The sequence below is a fragment of the Buteo buteo genome, chromosome 6 (genome assembly GCF_964188355.1).
Source record: "Buteo buteo chromosome 6, bButBut1.hap1.1, whole genome shotgun sequence".
Classification (NCBI taxonomy): Eukaryota; Metazoa; Chordata; class Aves; order Accipitriformes; family Accipitridae; genus Buteo; species Buteo buteo.
In genome coordinates this window covers 42231381-42250155 of record NC_134176.1, presented here as the reverse complement: position 1 = coordinate 42250155, position 18775 = coordinate 42231381, and the positions used below count along the sequence as shown (strand labels likewise).

At 39.6% G+C, this 18775-nt stretch overlaps 1 protein-coding gene across 11 annotated transcripts in view; it reads left to right on the top strand.

Moving 5' to 3' along the window:
• Positions 1–18775, top strand: part of MGA (MAX dimerization protein MGA) — a 65931-nt gene that overhangs the window by 32937 nt on the left and 14219 nt on the right. For 4 of the 11 annotated variants that reach the window (XM_075030689.1, XM_075030688.1, XM_075030693.1 and 1 more), the window contains exons 12-17: positions 366–438; positions 1796–2316; positions 3803–4100; positions 5828–6454; positions 7055–7354; positions 8793–10498. In XM_075030689.1, coding sequence (XP_074886790.1) covers positions 366–438; positions 1796–2316; positions 3803–4100; positions 5828–6454; positions 7055–7354; positions 8793–10498 — 3525 coding nt within the window. Of the gene's footprint in view, positions 1–365; positions 439–1795; positions 2317–3802; positions 4101–5827; positions 6455–7054; positions 7355–8792; positions 10499–17454; positions 17674–18449; positions 18575–18775 lie in introns of those variants that run through there. The other 7 variants (XM_075030683.1, XM_075030684.1, XM_075030682.1 and 4 more) reach the window with 5 other exon arrangements.

Here is an 18775-nt window from a genome sequence, read left to right as displayed (position 1 = left end):
AACTAAGTTTTTCTCCAGAAACCTCTACGCGACATGAGGGCTTGACTTACATTTGATGGTGATAGGGCTGCGGAGCCTGGAGCCTAAATCACCTAGTAGTGCTGGTAAACTTACCCTCTTACTGTGATAGAAATTGTCTTATCTGTGGAAATTCCTGGCTGTCAAGTACATTATCATGTAAGGTTTAAACATTCATTGTTTAAAGAGCTGTTCTAAGATGAAAATTGTAATATTGTCAAAGTTAGCATATGTTTTATGATTCAGGGTGACAGTATGATGAACTAGTTTATTTTGTGATGTGATTTTTAGCGTGGAAGAGAGATACACAGGATGAGACTTTTTCTTGCATTTCTTTCTTCCTGCAGGAGCATGAACCAGAGCTTCAGCCTCCTGAGAAAGCAACCTGTGAGGTAGACAAAGACACTGATAAATCAGGAGGTAAGAGCTGAGTATTGAGTATAATTCGACCTCTTGGTAGGTCCACATTTTTGTGGGGTTTTTGTGTTGGCTTTATTTTTTTTAAAAGTTGCAGCTATTGATGAAACAAAAGTCCATTTGCTGGGGGAGTTATTACGGTTGTCAATAAAAATCTTATGATGTGCTTACAGTTTCCTGTTTTCTTAAGCAATTGTGTGTGTGTCACATGGGAGATACAGCAGATTAAATATCCAGTACTTGCTGTTGCTCTAAGGTTAAAATGACCAGTATTACAGTAGCTCGTCTGCAAGAGTGATAATTAGATACTTGGGAAGGAATGGAGACCACTGGTTTTGGTTTGTCTGGTTCCCCCCTGTCTTTTTTTCCATAGTATTACTTCGTAGTTACTGAAGAATTAATAAATATCCAAGTGGTACTGTGAGGATGGGATCCTCGTGTTCTCCACCTAGAACCGTATGGGACAAGGAAGCACCTATACTTTTATTTGGAGCTGTTTGATGTTGAATTCTTCTAGTTCAAGTTGAAAGGTTGAATTGAAGTTCTGCTACATTATATATACTGGGTTTGAGTTTCTAGTTCATAAAGAAGTAGGCTAGACATCTGTGTACTCCTGCAGTCTGAAGTGGCCCAAATCATGTTATGAACTTTAAAATGAGACGTATACTTGAGGCATTGTGTCATCCACTAATGAAATACAGCTGCCTTTTTGAGCTGAATTTTTTCACTAATGTATACAACAGCACACTCTCCATTTAAGGTTGGGAATGGAAAAATAATACAACTAGTTGAAAATGCTGGTGAATTGGTAGGTGAAATTAAAATGGCCAGGACACAGGGCTCAACATCCTTACAGTTTTGCAAAAAGTGGCGTTGGATCTCTAATGACAACAAAAGGTCATGCTTCTGTTACACATCTTCTGCAAAAGACAGTTCTGCTAGCGGCATGTTTGCTCCTCATGCCATTATAGGATACTGGTCCTTTTCTGACTCCAAGAGAAAAGTGCCATCTCTTGAATAACCAGCGTTGCTTTCTACTGCATGTTGGTGTTGCTTGGAGATCTTTTATCCATGTACTGAAACAACCCAGCTTTGTTTAGCTTGTGATGCAATGGGATACAACCTGAGATGGTATGGCTGCAGGGAATGAACTGTGAGAAATAGTTACATTAGTTTTGCAGTGAGTTTTTGCTTGCTTGTGAAGCTCTGCCAGGGGAAGTCATGCTTTGAACAGTTCTTTTACTTGTTATTGCCCTGCAGCTGAGACAAGGGTGGAGGTGTGGGCAGAATAAAACTGTTTGAATATCCAGGTGATTAAAATGCCATAGTATTGCAGAAACCTATTTCAATTCTTTCTCAGAGAAAAGCTGGTGGTCTTCTCGTAGTGAGGGGGACTCTTCCTCCACCTCCTATGTTCATCACACTACTCCAGGTGGACCAACCAAACTTATCGAGATTATCTCTGACTGCAACTTGGAGGAAGATCACAATAAGATCTTGACCATCTTATCACAGCGTATCAACAGTAACGCGCCACAGTGCCTCAAAGTGGGTAGCTTCATTATTGAAATGGCTTCGGAACACAAGGCCCAGGATGAGAACCACCCTCCTGTCTACTCCTCCAGAGTGAAAATTTCAGTGCCGTCCTGCCAGGACAAGGACGAGAAGCCCAAGATACCTGTCTTGGAGACTCCTGATAGCGGAGTGCCGTCACACAAAACCCCAGAAAATCTAAAGTTCTTGCGGGCAGACACATTGGACAAACTGCAGGAGAAGTTGCATGGGGGCAAAGGCTTGCCTTTTTATGCAGGGGTTTCTCCTGCAGGAACGCTGGTCGTCTACAAACGCAATGCTAATATGAGCCCCTCAGGCTTGATTCAGGTGGGTCCCTCTGCCTTTACTGTGGAGATTAGATTCAGTTTCATCCAGTATCCCAGAACTCCTTGAAGGGGAGAACACTTTTTAATTTGTCTACCTAGTCTTTTGCCTGTCCAGACAAGGATTTTAGTACCTGGTGGCATTCCTGCATCTTCATAAGCTTGTCCCTTTCAAGATTGACTCAATAACAGGAAACCTGATGGTTTAGCTTGTGCTTTAGGCCATTTGGGTCTTGGTGGCCCAAGTACAGGATCTCTCTCAAGATCTTTTTGGTGCTTTGGAACACTCCCTGCAGATGCATGACAGATAATACTTCTAAAGGAACAGCTGTTAGAGGCCACAAAAAGAATATTTTCCAAGGAAGTGTACACTGGGACAAAACTTTAAACTGAAACTGTAAACATTAAATGTCTTTTTGCTACAGCTCACCGTTAAGTCTTCACTAATAGCCTATGTCCTCTCTGCAGAATATATGTTGTTCATCAAGGGACTTCATAATCCTAAGTTCAAAGTGAGCCCTTTCCCTGCAGTTTCATGCAGCTAACTTGGTATTATGAATTGGTGGTAGGAACTGTATGGCTAGGATGGAGATATTTTTTTAGTCAAAGGTATTTGTGGTTATAGTAATACCACTTTCCGGGAAGGCATATGAATTAGAAAATGAGAATAAAATTTATTTTCATGACACTTTGTAGATATGGCACCCTCAGAAAGAGAAACTAGCAGAGAGGAAAAATGTAGGGGGAGATTTCTTATTTTTAATAAAAGTTGATCAGTAAAAAGAGTCAAAACCTTATTTAGTAGTGTGTTAAATGTATTTGGCTTTTAGAAGGTATTATCAAGTAACCTGAAAGTAAAATGCAAGACTACCAAAACTTCGTGTTGACCACTAGGCATAAAGCCTGACATTCAGAAAGATGTTCTGTTTTTTCTCTCCCATGCTCTCAGTTACCACTACAACTCTAAATTTGAAGTTAGTCAACTCATCATACCTTAATTACAGTATCAAATGGCAGTACGGATAAGAAAAGAGCTGATAAAGCTTTTACAAGCTCTTTAGAGTTTTGTCCCAATGTATATGACATAAGTGTTCTTTCTTCTGTGATGCTAGGTGTTAATTAGGTTGGAGAAATTTCATCCAAAATTGACCTTGAGTTTGGGAACCCATTTTTATTCAGGACTGTAGCATAAGTAAGGGACAGAAAAAATAAGTGCTAGCTTCACTCTATCTAATTTCAGTGATTTCACATGCTCCTTTGGACTCTGTGGTTCTGTGTGAGAGTCTGAGTAGCATCTTAAATCTGTATTATAAAGATATAACAAGAGTTGTTTGAAGTTCTCCTGGGCAGTAAGGAAATTAGGAGTTCCCATTCTGAATTGCAATGCTTTTTTGAAAAGGACACTTGGAAGTCCCATGGAATGAAACGCCTCTCCAGAGGTGGTGGATTAGCATTCTTTTCACAAAATTTCCCTTTTCCACTTTTTTCAGGTTAATGATAAAAGGTATCCTCAGGCCAAACTGCTTTTGGGACAGATGGGGGCATTACATCCCGCCAATCGGCTAGCAGCTTATATCACAGGCAGGCTGCGACCCACAGTACTTGATATCTCAACCCTCAGTACTGTGATCTCCAAGGTAGCATCCAATGCTAAAGCAGCTGCTTCTGGGACACCATCAGTCCAGGTGCCCACAACATCAACTCCCAAAACTACATCTTCCACCAGCACTACTTCAACCCCCACTGTGACGACTCTGAAAACCCATGTCCCAGCACAGAGACAGATAGGTAGGTTGGAACTTATTACTGTGTTTTGAATTGCGTGAAGCTGAAGTAAAAAGCGAGTGTACAGCATTGCTGTTGATTTCTGTGCAACAGTGCATGCTGCCTTTGGCTGCATTGCCTACCTAAACTGCCTCTGCAATAAATAACCTCTTTAAAGCAGAACATTTTATTTTGACTTCAGAATAAGATTACAGATGTTGACTATTAGCTATTTTATTAATGCTACTAGAGCATATTTTCAAGAGACAAGGAAGAGTGGATGGAGACACGCTGAATGTTAAGCTAGGATCTTTGTTTTGAGAGTTTCCTTACTATGATGTTTAATTGCTTTTCATCAAACGTCGATTTAACTTAAAATGAGTAAAGGATCACTCTAATCTGTGGTTCTTCGCTGTTAGTTTTTCTGATGATGTTGCACTTAAAATTGGAATTCTTGTGACCACCAAAGGTGCTTGAAGCAGCAGTGAAAGACAAGATGGTCCAAATCTGGATTAGCGAAACAACAGGTGTGCAGCCAATAACCACACCAGCCTGTAATCTCATTGGATTTCACAAGCTAAACGGGGTTGGACTTAGTGAGCACTTTGAGTTTAAAAAAAAAAAAAAAAAAGTATCAGAAGTGTGTGGTACTTGTGTCTGAGTTGGTACTGAAATGGTTACCCCAGCATGGCAAGAGAGGAAGTTGCCTTTAACTATTACAGTTTGCATGCGTTAAAAAAAAAAATAAATCAAAATATCTAGTGCCCATCCACATATTCCCACACGTTAATTAAAGATCTGAAGAAGCTTTACAAGATAAAAGGATGTTACCTGTGTCCTGGCAAAACTTTAATTTCCAATTGATTGTTTTGTTTCTTTCTGCCTAAATTTTCATTGCCATGTAAGTGGGTGTGTTGTTTTTCTTGTCCTGTAATAAAACTTCTTGTTTTGTGTGTTTATGCAATATTAAAGAGCTGGCTGCATTTCATTGATGGGTGAAGTGATTGTTGCATATATGATGTAAGTGTTCTGGCATATTCTGGATTAAAAATGCTATATGCATAAATAACCACAATATTTAAGTCGGGTTTGCTCATGATCTCTATGCTGTTGTACTCATCCGTAGGCATCTGGAGGGATGTAGATGCAGTATTCTGATTTCTTGGAGAGCAAGGGATGAGGGGAAGGATCTTCCCAATAGTGATTACTTCCCGTTGGTTAAATTTGTCCCATCCAGTCCTCAGTTGCATGAATGTCACTGCAATGAGAAGGGGACATGGCAAATTCTGTCTCCCTCCCGCCCCTTTCCCCTATGACTGTGTAAGATGTGGGTACAGTAGAAGGGGGATGGAAACCAAGAAGCAGTGAAAAGAGGAAGATCACACAAGCTGTTACAGGAAGAATTTGAGATTTAGAAAATAGTTCGAGCCCATTGTTTCACTTAGGTGTTTGTTTTCCTGTACTGTAATTAGAATTGTCTGTTCATAGTTTCATGGTAAAGAACAACCCCTCAAGATCTGATTCTTTTGTGCGGCCAGGAAGAAATGCAACAAAAAGCTATAGAAGTGGAATAAAGCAGATATATTTCTAATATGTAAGGCATGTTCAGGACTGTCATAAAGGTTTCAACTTAATTACAAGGTACAAAGAAAATGGAGGCTCAAATTCATGCTGAAATTACAATTGTAGCACCTCATGACAGGCAAAGAGGAATTCTATTAAAATTTTGACCTGCAAGTTTTTATTTGCAGCTGCCCGACCCTCACCTGGTGGTATGTTCGCACAGTTTGTGATGAACAAAGCCGGAGCTCTACAGCAGAAGATTCCTGCAGCAAACACACGCCAGCCTCTGTCAGGGCCACAGAAGTTCAGTATCAAGCCTACACCAATAATGGTTGCCGCTCCTGTGGTTCCGTCAAGGCCACCTCCAGCTCAATGCGCAGTCTCTCTTGGGGTCACTACAGCCACCACCACTTCTCCAGTTCTTGTGGAAAGTACTAGTGTGGCAGCATCTACTGTGACCACTCCTAGCCAAACGAGAGCTAATGAACCTGCCTGCTCTCCTCCTGCAATTACAGTCACAGCTGCTCCTGCAACACCTGGAATCAACACCTCTACTACTCCCTCATCCACCACTCCTACTGCCACTGTGAACGTGGCAAAAGCAACAGGGATTGTTGCACCAGTAGCAACCGCATCATTCCCTAAAACTGTAGTAACGACACCAACTGTTACTTGTCCTGTTGTCACAACGTCCATTTCTACAGTTGTACTAACAACAGCTACATCTGTGGTGACTACACCAACTTCTTCTGCTGGCTCTGTTCCGATTATTCTGTCAGGAGTTAATTCAAGTCCTTCACTGAATCCAAAAAGAGGTAAGGCACAGGTGCTTTGGGCTATTACTGCAAACACTTCCTTTTTTTTATTCTGCCTCCTTTGTAGCTGGAATACAGTCTGCAACTGTAGAACCCAATTTAAATATAGATTCACTTGCCTCACCCTTCTTTCCAAAATGGATAAGAAACATAATCTCTTAAGTTGCTTGTTTTATTCCAGCCTGAGCTGGTAGAGGAGGAAGAAAATGTAGCTATCTGGTCAGTGACTGCTATGAAATGAGCTTGGAAGTCTCACGTAATTTCTTGGCCCATAGAAATGTATAGCACAACTATGATTGCTAGAATTTCATGCATGGCATAGAGTCCAAGCAGTAGGTTTGGAGTTATTCTCTCATCATTAACGTGGAAATCTTCTGAGTCATGGTTGAGAAATATCAATGGAACTGCATGAGAAAGACTGTTCTGGCCTGGTTGGTTCTATGTGTGTTCTGTGAATAAAAAGAGAAGAAAATGCTTTCAAACAAATTTAAAGAAATCAGTTGTTTACAAAATATTTGTGCTTGTTTTTGTTAAGGATAATGCTTGATTTGTAGGCTGTTCTCTTAAGCTGAATTTTGTATAACTTTTTAAATGTTTCAGAAGATGCTGCTACACAAGCTGTAAGTAAGACTCCCCAGAAGATGTCTCCTGGAACAGAGAAACGTGTAGGACCTCGATTGTTGCTGATTCCAGTGCATCAGGCATCTCCTGCTTTGCGACCACTAAACAATGCGCAGCTTGCTCAGAGGCAGAGGATGATTCTTCAGCCTCTCAGGAGCCCTGGTGCTGTGAACCTGTTCAGACATCCTAATGGGCAGATAATTCAGCTTGTCCCTCTGCATCAGTTTCGAGCTGCAGGTGCCCAACCCAGTGTGCAGCCAGTGATGTTCCGCAATCCAGGTACGAAGTCCAGTGTGTCTTTCTTGACTGACCAATGTGTTGCCCAGAAATTAACAATGTAATAAATGTCTGTGTGATGCTTCTTTCCCCTGCTGGAAGTAATTGAACAGACTCTAATTTGGTAATTAGACCAAATAATTCTTAGGTAATTAATAGTGTAGTGATTCAGATGTAGTGCAACTTAAATATCACGGGTCTAAAATACAGAAAGTGCTGTTAATAGCTAAGTCACCAAAATCTGGGAGTTCTGTGCCACAAGTTAAAAGCGCCTCTGTGTGTGTGGCAGTGGAGCCATGTCCATTGATTGTACTATCATAACTTGAAAGAAATTCTCTTAAAAAGAATGAGCTGTTACCTGTGTCTCATTGGATGTGCTGCTCTGTTTTTGTTTGGTTTGCAGGTTTGTTAGTGCTTTTACAGCAGATAGTCAGATCAAATGTTACGCTACAGTACAAAACTGCTGGGTTTTTTCCTCCTTAGAGTGCGAGAAGAAAAATAAGTTTGATTTTCAGCTGTTTCTCTAGTGCATAGTTGAAGACAGGGTTGGAAGAGTTAGAAATTGCAGGTATCTGACAGAAAATAGGTAGGATGCTTGTTGAGCATCCCCTTGTACATATTTGTAAACAAAACATGTTTGTAAACAAAATATACTTTAAATGCCCCTTTACTTTCCAGTAGGATTTTTCTTCTGTCCTCCTTTTATAAAGAAGCATCTTGAGGAGAGGGAGGCAGAGTGATGTTGAAAAGAGAGGCGAGAGCAAGCGTAGTAGATGACAAAACTGTGGGGAGGAGAGAAAATAATCCTGTGCCTTAGTAGAGGTTTGAGCATGAGGTGTAGTAAAGAATCACTCAAAAAGTTCCTTGAATTCCTTTCTGGTTTGGGGCTTTTGCTGTACAAGAGAAACTAGTTGCCCATGGTAGTATTTTTCCTCTTTGTTTTACGGAGTTCTGAAACGCTGCAGAAGAGTTCATTCAGGTGAAAAAGAATGTGGTATAATTGTGTAATCTTGTCATAGTTTTTCTCTGGGGAAGTTTTTTTCTGAGAAAAAAAAAGAATTTTTAAATTAAATATTCTTTTCATACTTTTTTCTATAAAATACCCATTTTCCTGTTTTCCAGTTAATGGGAAGGTAAAACGCAGAGGACTTTAACTAAATGCAATGCCTTTTTTGATTAAAAAGCTTAATGCTAGAACTTATCATTGAATTTGTAGTTTTAGAGTAGCCACCTCATGTATTTTATTGGGGTGTTCCATATAAAAATTTAACAGTTTGTATGTCTTTATGCAGTACCAGCTCTTTCACTGAGAACTTTTGGTCAAATGCCTAATTACATTGTGATCCTTGAGAATGCTGGCTACTTCTAGTACAGCATCAAATAGTAAAATGAAAAAAAGTGCTTTGAGGAAGTATTAGTCAATGTTTTGTTTTCTTCACAGGATCTGTTGTAGGAATCCGCTTGCCTGCACCTTCTAAGCCTCCTGAGTCACCTGTGTCTCCCACTTCCTCTGTGTCTTCCACTTCTCCTGCCACAAATTCAGCTGTACAAACTGCAGTACCCAAGTTATCCCCTGCATCTAACCTAGCCACTCAAGCATCTTCTCTTCTTCCTTCAGTAACAAGTTTTGTGTCACAGGCAGGCACTCTGACTCTGAGGATCTCTCCTTCTGCTGCTAGCAGCGTGACAAATCAAACAGTCTCCGAGTCTAAAATAACCTGCAGCTCAGGTGGTCTGCCAGCTACCACTGCTAATCTCATACCTTTACAATCTGGTAGTTTTGCTTTACTTCAGCTCCCAGGACAGAAAACTGTGCCAAACTCCATTCTTCACCATTTTGCATCTCTTCAGATGAAGAAGGATTACAGGAAAATATGCAAGAAAGAGGACTCGGGTGCTGCTCAGCAGAAGGAGAATGGGAAGGCTTCACGCTCAGATGATGTTGAAGTTACAGAGTCCGAGGTCACAGTGTCAGACAGGAAACAAGAAGAAAATGAGTTGTCAGTTAACCAGTCAAATAATGTTCAAGAGTCAGCATCTGGCACAATTGCACCTGATAGAAATCCCGCTGCATTGGAGGTGGTGGAGAAGGACTCAAAGGTGCTAGAGAGTTCATGTGATGATAGCTTTTCTTCTCAGCATGATGTTTCTGCAGATGTTGTATCATCTGATCATTCGTACATCAGTGAGAAGCCAAATGATGAGGAAGAACAAGGGACTTCTGAGGAGAAAGAGGATTCTATCAGTTCTGAAACTGTAGTGGAGGCTGTTTCAGCTAACTCTGAAACTGTTTGTGGGTCATCAGATCAGTCTCTGGTTGCTCCTCTGGATAATGCACATCCACAGAGTCTTGAGAATCAGAAGACGGCACAGCTGCAGAACCATGGGAAGGAACAAGTACATGCTCAACAGGAAGAGAATCGAGTAAAAGAGCAGAAAGGGGATGTACAGACACGGATGAAGGAGGACAACAAGGCAAGTTCTGGGCAGTTGCAGAGTCAACAAGAGCAAGATACACAGCTGGAGAACAAGAAGGAACGGAGAGGGACTGAACTGTCTCAGAACAAACAAGACTGCCGTGGTGATGCTGTGCAGCCAGATCTGGAAAAGAAGGAGTACAAGGGCACTACAGAAGCAGAAAGCATAAGAGAGAAAAAAGGAAGCAAGTCTGAAACCAGTTCTGCAAAAGAGCAGGATAATGCTTCAGGAGAAGAGCATACAGTCAATACTGAGGAAGGCAAAGCAAACATAGCTAGGCACGAAGGCAGTAACAACAAAGAACAAGATGCTTTTGATTCTCAGGAAGAAATTAAAATAGGTCATGATATTGTAACACATGTCAACAGTTCTTGGAGCAAAATATCTAGCATTGTACCCACTTTAGAAAATAAAAGCGAAGCAGACAACAAAGCTAATACATCTGAGAAGAGTGACCTCCTGACACCAGAACAGAAGCCACAGGAACCCAGGCATCACAAAAAGGGTTACATGCCCACTATTGATATAACCACTGATGATATGGAAGAGGAAGAAGAGGAAGATGATGATGAGGATGAAGAGGATGAAAAAACTGATGATTCTGCTGATGAGATGCTGGATGGTACTTCTGACTTCCCAAGTGAAGAGGAAGTAGATGTTGAAAAAGTGGTAAGCATTTAACTATTTATGAAGGCTTTTTTTTTTTTTTTTTTTTTTAAATTGACCAACTAACATCACAACCCATGGATTTGAAAGACACAGTATGATGTTTGTGTTCTGGACTTCAGTTTCTTTAGAAAGTCTAGATCGGGGTTCCAAGTGGAAATGTCTTTTATTTCTTCTTAGTTACATGCTTTTTTAATAGGTAGCTTTGTAGTGGCCTTTTAGAAGTTTTCTGTTTTTCAGAGAACAGGAGTTACATTGAACAAGCTGTGATACAACCATTGCATGTTGTTTTCCTCCAGTATTTAACTCAAGCAACTTGGTTCCTTGTAATACAACTTACAATCCTAAATGCAGTAGCCAATCTAGTATTTCTGTTATTTTAAGCTGTTTCCTTCTACCTAATTTTTGTAGCCCTTGATTAACATTTATTTATGGAAGGAATGTGAATCTCTCCTTAGATTCCTCTTGAAATTTAGTAATACATTTAAGTAGTCTGTGAAAGCTGTCGTTCCGTATTCGATAGAAAACAAATTGCTGCAGAAGTCACAGAGTAAGTGTAAAACATTGTGGTTAGTGTAGTTAAGATACGTTTAGATTTTAACGCTTGTAGAATTTCCATCAAATTTCACCCCAAAATTAAAAGAAAACAATCCCATGTGTAACTCCTTGATGTACTTTTTATATATAATTATGTAACTTAAGAAACAGTGCATCGTTACTTAAAATTTATGAAGTTGTGATTTTGTGAGTCAGTCAAACATTGAGATGAGATAAAAGTGGAAAGAGAAAGGTTAAACTGGAGAAGAATTGGGGAACAAACAAGTTAAAAATAGGAGAGATTACATTAGTGTCTTCAGGAATTTGAAAGTATACAGTTCTTTTAGCCCTTTTGTGTTAATGTAGTCCTCTCACGGTTGAAAACCAAGTTAGCCTTCTTTTTCTTCTAACCGTATCCAGAGTAACTCAATTGAGTTGGCAACTGTGGCTTTTAGAGAATCTATTTAATAAATTCCAGAAAAATTGACTGATCAGTTCATAATGTAGCTCACTATTCTCAGGCAAGATGATAGCATCTCAGCTGCATGAAGGTGAGGAAACTGAAAGCAGATGTAATTTTTGGAAGTTCTTTTAAGCTGAAAACTGAGCTGTTGCTGTCTTGTCTTGAGTCGGATAGTGACAGTTTGGTAACTCCTGTATCCTTCAATAACTTCAGCAGAGTTATCATCAAGTTTTGAGAACCATGGTTAATTCGTGCCTGATGCCAGATAAACTTCCCAGACAAGGTAGTCTTGGGAATCTGTTGGTAAGCTGTAATATAATGTCTAGGTCACAGAGTAGCTTGTTATCAGGGTTGATGTTTTAAAGATGTGTTTTCTTTTGTCCTGCAAAAGGATGATGAAACAAAAAAAAATAATTATTAGAGATTATAAGAAATGTTTGTTTTGGAAGAAACTTACTATGCAGGTTTTGACCTGGTTTGGTTTGGCAAGTCCTATAAGGGTATGCCTTCACCATAAGCTCGCACAACCATGCGTAAACTAGCTTTGGTTCTAGAGCAGTAAAGCTGAGGAATGAGATCTCAGAGGACTGTAAACAACTGTCTGGAATTTGGGTGAGTTCTTGGTTGGTTAGTCTGTGCTGCCTGCAAGTTAAGTTAGCATGTCAATGCCTGATGGAGAATTCAGTTTTAAATTTAAATATGTAAGTGTCTGTCATTTTTCACTGGAATGTACTCTTATCAGCGTAGTGCTTACAAGACAGGCTGCACTGGTATTGTTTGTCAGACTGGATGAAGTCAGATCATATAAACAGACTACTAGAGGACATTCATCTGTTTCATTAAGCTACTGGAAACATAGAAGTGAAGTGAACATGCATGTCTGCTAATACTTTTGTTTAGTGGAAATACTAATGATAGTTCTTTCACTACTAGTTTGGAATATGGACTGGTTTTAGTTGCTCAGTAAATAGCCATTAAAAACCCCAGAAAACTCCAGTGACAGTTGGGATGATTGCTACTTACCTGTAGTAGCTATTACTGTTTCTTTTTTAGTACATTTCCCCACGTTGGTTCTCATTGCAGTAATGACTTCATTGTTCTTAATTTTGCATATCGATGCTCTTCAGATTACCTTCTTATCTTGTGCTAACTTTGTGTACTTAACTTAAGAGACTCTTGTAGACTCCTGTATTCAACAAAAAGAGAGAAGCTTCCTGAGATGGTATCTTTGCCCTTTTGCATTTCCTACCCTGAACTGCATCAAGAGAAGCTTAGGAGAGTTGATGATTGTGGATTTGGTGATATAAATGAAACCTTCTGAGAATATCTATATAAGCAAACTAATCAATATCAGGACCTGTTGTCTGAACAAATTCAAGTGTGATGGTCTGGGGCATGATGTTAAACTCTTGATCTCCAAGGCATGATGATTGCATGCAAAATTCCTGTTGAGAATGACTGCTTGGCCTGGGCTAAGTCACAGACTGTGTCTGTGAGTTGTTCACATGAGTGCTTGTTGGCTTAAACCAAAACCATGCCAGGGGTTGTTCTAGTATTTTAATGCTACAGATAGAGTCCCTTGGTCCCATTTAACTTAGTAGTCTAAACATAGCTTCTGTTTCTGGCAAGTTATTTTACTTTAAATGTTGTTAAAATGTGTTTTTCAATCATTCTTTTTCTGAGACGAACATTAAAATGCTACGGAACTATTATGAATTACTATAACATTGTAAGTTTAATAAAAAGTGCAAATGACATATTTTGTGGACCATTTAAGTTCTAATAGTCTCTTGCATGTTTTGGTACAGACCATGTGTGAAATCTGCAGACATTGTAGCATAGAAGGCAGATCCAGAAATGAGGCATTTGCTTAGGTAATGTCTAATGGCATCTGTTGTCATCTGCCCTCTTTCTTTCTCAGCATCATTGCTGAGGACCCTCTGCTCTCAGGCAAATTGCTCTTTAGGAACCAGCAATAGGGGTGTAGGCTGTTGGGAACAGACAGATAAAAGTAAGAGGAGAGTGCTTAGAAACAGGTGTTGAAATGCAGAGAGGGGAAAATTGCTGACGTTTCTCTAGCAACTTTGGAACTTCTGTTGTAGTGCAGGATTGCTATTCTTGTGTCTCCATTCCTTAAGGTATTTTACTTTTACAAGCTCAAAGGCATTTAGAAGTTTTGTAACTCCAGGACCTGTGGAAAGACTGATGATAGAAAGGTAGGGCTTCCACAAGCATTTTAAGTTTTGCACCCCGACAAGAAGTCATGCTAAGCTATGAATAGGCTTCAGCCTATGATGGGTTGGCAGTACTGACATAGGAATAGCTGTTCTTATGGCAGAACTTCAGTGAACTTACTTCTGATGATCTTCACGATTATGATATTTTTCCTGTTCTTAGAAACTTGCAGGTAGAGAGGAAAGATTTACCATCCTGAGCATTTTTCCCTTTGTTGTTAGATGCAAGAATGAGAAAAGTAATGTTTTTTGTTTTACATATGCCCACATTCAGGATTTGGAAACTTAAAGATGTGAAGTTCTTGGTGGACAGTGAAGAGTTTTTACTTCTATTTTCTTTCATGGGTCGGGTTTTGAATACCATTTTTCTAGTATAATAGCATGTAGAAAGTTCCACCATGAGAACAGCTCTGGCTGGATAATTACTATCAACCCTTTGGTTACCCCAGTGTAACTTGTCAGCACTCAAAAGCTCTATCATGATAGTGTTTCTACAGTAAGCTAATTTCCTTCTTCCCCCACCCCGGATTGTAGCATCTTTTGAACTACCCTGCAAGTCCCCCTTCCCTGCAGTGTAATGAAGTGCAAATGTAGTTTAGAGAGAGTAGTCCTGCCCACTGAAGAAAAACAGTATGCATCTCTTGCATGTAGAATCACAGCAATGATACTGTATAAAATGGAAAAGCTAGAGAAAATATCAGGGGGCTTCCAACATCAAGGAGGCTTTATGGATGACCCAGGAGATCAGGCAAGAATGAGAAGTGTTCTATGTATAATGAAATACAACTACGTTGTCATAAAATGTGACCTGTTAAAATCACGTAACCCTGTACCTCTTGCACATGTAATATTTTCAACATAATGGTGTGTATCTACTCAGTAGTTCTGTAATTTAAATAGTATTTTTGTTTGAGTATTTTTTGTTCAGCCTTTTGTTTTTTCCTCTGGCTTCATGATGCTCTTCCTTCTCTCATCAGGACCTGGGGAGGATTAAAAAAAAGGCTGTTGAAGCAGCTATGCTACATGTTTACATTACCCAGTGTAGCTCAACAGAAGGTCTGTGTCTGGAGAGGTGGTAGAATTTTGATATCTTCCAATTTCTTTTCTTTTGCTTTCCTTTCCCTAAACTCTTACCAGTTAGCAGACTTTTAATTTCAGATTCAAGCGTATGTTCTCTGCTGAGGAATTCTTGGAATTTCGGCACTCTGGGTCCTCTAGTACCTCCTCTAGATCACTCTGTGAACCCTGGCATAGTAATTAAGGACTTTTAGAAAATTTGGAAATCTTCAGTTGTGTTTTTGATTTTTTTCTGCCTTTCTGTGGCCTTGTGCTTTTCGGTGTCAATTACAGAATTGACTTAAAGGCAACTTGGATGCATCTGTTGTCTTTAAGAACAAAATGACTTGATAAAAAAAAATGCATCCAAAAAGTTGCTCCTGTTCATTAAAACTGGAGCTTGACAAAGTCTGTAACAAGTAAAGCAAGTGTGAGGAGGATTTGTTGAATAATTGCTGGCTGTTTGCATAAGTGACATTCTTCAAGTGAGAATTTATACAGTAGAACTTCAATTCCTTAAGTTTCCATAAGCATGTAGAGCCGCTCGACAGACATGGAACAAAGCTGCATCTGTTCACGGGCAGCATTTGAAAGCTGTTGAAATACCTATGCTGAAATGCAATGTAGTCTTAACTCAGTCACAATTTCAGTAGCCCCTGCATATGTGTTCTGGATCTTGACTGCACGCAGTATTTGGTTGGACCGCACCAAGGTCCCAGGGACGTGGTGTTTCCTGACTTTCATTCTCCTGCTGTGTTGGGGAGAGTGGTGACATGTAGCTCCTGACCAGCCTGTCAGGTTCAAAGTGATGCACTGCTTTCTTGGTAAAGACAGTTCATTTTCTCTGTACTCTACCTGGTCCCAGTGCTAACAAGTCTTGCTTCGTAGGAGAATATTTACAAGATGGAACAAATAAGGATTTTATGGACTTCATGCACAGAGAGTAACAGTACTTCCTTAAGTTTCTGCCAGTGCCAGTACCATACTTTCAAGGTCAGATGAGAATTTGTTTTACCTCTGTGCTGCTCTTTATACTCGTAACAAAAACTGTCATGGCACAATAGAGATTCATAGCAGCTCCAAAGGAAAGCTGCAAGAAACCCCAGAAGTTAGTAGTAGTAGAATAACCTACTTATCTCCTTTCCAAATACAGAACTTGCCGGAGATCAGAGCTGCTTTCTTGGGCAGAGAAGAATGGTGTCTTTAAAGTTGGCACATGTTAAAAATATCTTTGAAAGGAAGAGTGAGATTGTTCTCTAAGGCTAGTAATTTCTCATCTAAGGTCACTCTCCTTGTTCTTCTCTTTCTTTTTCAAAAGACATGACTTTTTACAAGCATAGAGATAGTAGGTAATGTGGGAGTGTGTGTAGTAGGTAACATGGAAGTGTGCATAGCAACTTGTAGAAGTAAGGATGCTTTTCTGTTCAGATATAGCAGCTATAGCTGATAACCTACCTGAGCATCACTTTTCTTTGTTTCAGCAGTAGTATCTTGATACCTCATAGTACAGGAAGAGGTGTCAGCTTCTCTGCAAATGAGTAGTTTAGAAGTTTATACCTCTTTCTACACAGAATCTATACTACCAACAATTTGTAGGACCCCTCATGATGTGAATGGAAGGTGATGGGAGACTTGGGAATACTTGAGAGTGGTTTTACTCTGAGGGGAGGATGCTGCATGGTTTCATTCTTCTTAAAAAACCTGGAAGAATCTACAGGCAGTATTGCATACATGTGTGTGTATGTAGACACTAAAATATATGTACTATATATACACACTTTTTTATGTGTATATATGCCTATTTTCATATATATATATACACACACATATACACTCACTATATACTTTACTAAAGGCCACATCGCTACAAAGTATACATTGCTATACTTTACAAAGGTGATATCCCTAGTGTCGCCTTCAGTAAAGGAGAGCAAACTTGCTGAATTTTTCTGTACTGATTCTGTTTTCAGTTTTCTGTAGCCTTGATCACACAGCCATGGGAGATGATGTATTATTACACAAGGCTTAAAAAATACTAATAATTTTATGTGGCTGCATGATTCACAGTGGTGGTCACACTGTGGTATCAGTAACTAAGGTGGCAATTTTTACGTTGTTCTTTGAGATAGCCCTGCTGCGAGTTGTGGGTTTCAGGGTTGTGTTTTTCTTCTTTTTTTTGTTTAGAAAAGGTTGTGTTTAGTCAGTATGAATAAGCCAAATACTGTATCAAACATTAGGTTATTAGAGATCCTCCTTCTCTGTCAAAAAGGAAATTACCAGCTAAGACTTACTGTCTGTTTATAAATTGAGTCTCTTCAACTTAGCTGCAAATTTCACAGGTGTAAGTTTCATGACTAATGATTGGAAATTTGTATCCTTAACCACTTGTTAGTTATGCTTGTGTGGTAATTTAGGCAGGTTGTGTTTGTTTTCATTATAGTGCTGTTTATAGCCTAATCTGTGGTCAGTTGTGTAAGTGCAACAGTTTCTCCTTTCTAATCAGTGTTTCTTAAAACAGCAGTGTGAGTTGCAGATAACTTGAAATAACCAGTACCATGAAAAGCATTTATTAGAGGTCACTTACTGACCCAGTATTGCACATTACTTTTTTTTTCTCCACTGTTCTGCACTTAGTGTTTTTTGTGATTAACTGTTTGCATCAATTTCAGGTAAGTATTCAGTGCAGTGAAGGAGATTGCAGCTCCTCAAAAAGAAAGAAGGACAAAGAGAAGGAAGGAAAGGCAGAAGAGAAGAATAGGAGGACGACCAAGATTGGGTTAGTTCAGGGAACTGGGTGAAATAGAGTACAGAATGGCAGTATACATTTTCTTACTTGAGGAGGAGAAAGAGTTCTGCATTCTCTAAGCAGACCAAAGATTATAATGTAAAAAACTTCAATAAAAACTGTAATACAAAAAAATGGTTGAATAAGCCTTGTTTTGTTCGGGGGGGGGGGGGGGAATCGCCTGGTACTACAAATGGCCACAAGATTGATACAGAATTCTTGTAGTTGATACAGCACTGCAGTTCTCTATCTCTGTCTTCACAAATGGTAGCAAGTTTTCTTGGTCAGGCAAGCATGGAGAAAAAGTACTCTTCAGAATGTCATAAATATTTAAAATAATTCTTGGGCAGCGTTTTGGAAAGAGCCAAAATCATACTCTTCATCTTGTAAGCAGTTTACTGTATGACCAAAAGAAGCCTGCTTGTATGATGTTCTGACTGTTGCTATCTTAGGTATGAGAGACCGTTACCAAGATCGCAACTATCTCAACTTGTGTCAAAAAAATGTTAATTAGCAAGAGTTTACAGTAGTAGGTTGTAAAGGCAGTTTAATCTTATTTGAAAATGGAGGCAGGAAAGCCCTGCCCTGTGAGAGCTTTGTATCTCACCCATAGTTAAAGCATAAGTGACAGAGATGGATTTTTCCCTTACCAAAATTCATTTTGCAGAGTTGCTAGTGGGAGGAATTCCTAGAGGTGACAGTTAATATAACCACCTGCTTAGCACTGTTTATTGGCCAGTGTAGCTGGAGATGTTGATTCTTTAACGGTTCTTAATGTTATAATGTAATCTCTTTTGAGACAGAAGTGAAACTGTTTTGGCCTGAGCTCTATTGCTAAGTAGATACTCATTTTAAAAAACAAAACAAAAACTGTTCCAGGATGCGTGTGAATACAGTGAGGATGACGAGCAGGTGGACATTGAGACCGTGGAGGAGCTTTCAGAGAAGATTAACATTGCCCGTCTGAAGGCCACAGCTGCTAATATCCAACCTTCCAAACAGAAGTAAGCATCCTTGGAGAGCACTACAGTTTTGTATTTTATTGATAAGCTGGCGTTGAATGAACTCATTAAACAACAGGTTTAATGTGATGGTAAGATAAAGCAAGGCTTCTGTCAGGTCTTCCTGAGCACTGGTGCTTCCCAGTGTCTGTGAGGATGGGGCTGTCGGAACTAAGAGTAGATTTGAGGTGTCTTAGCCTTTTT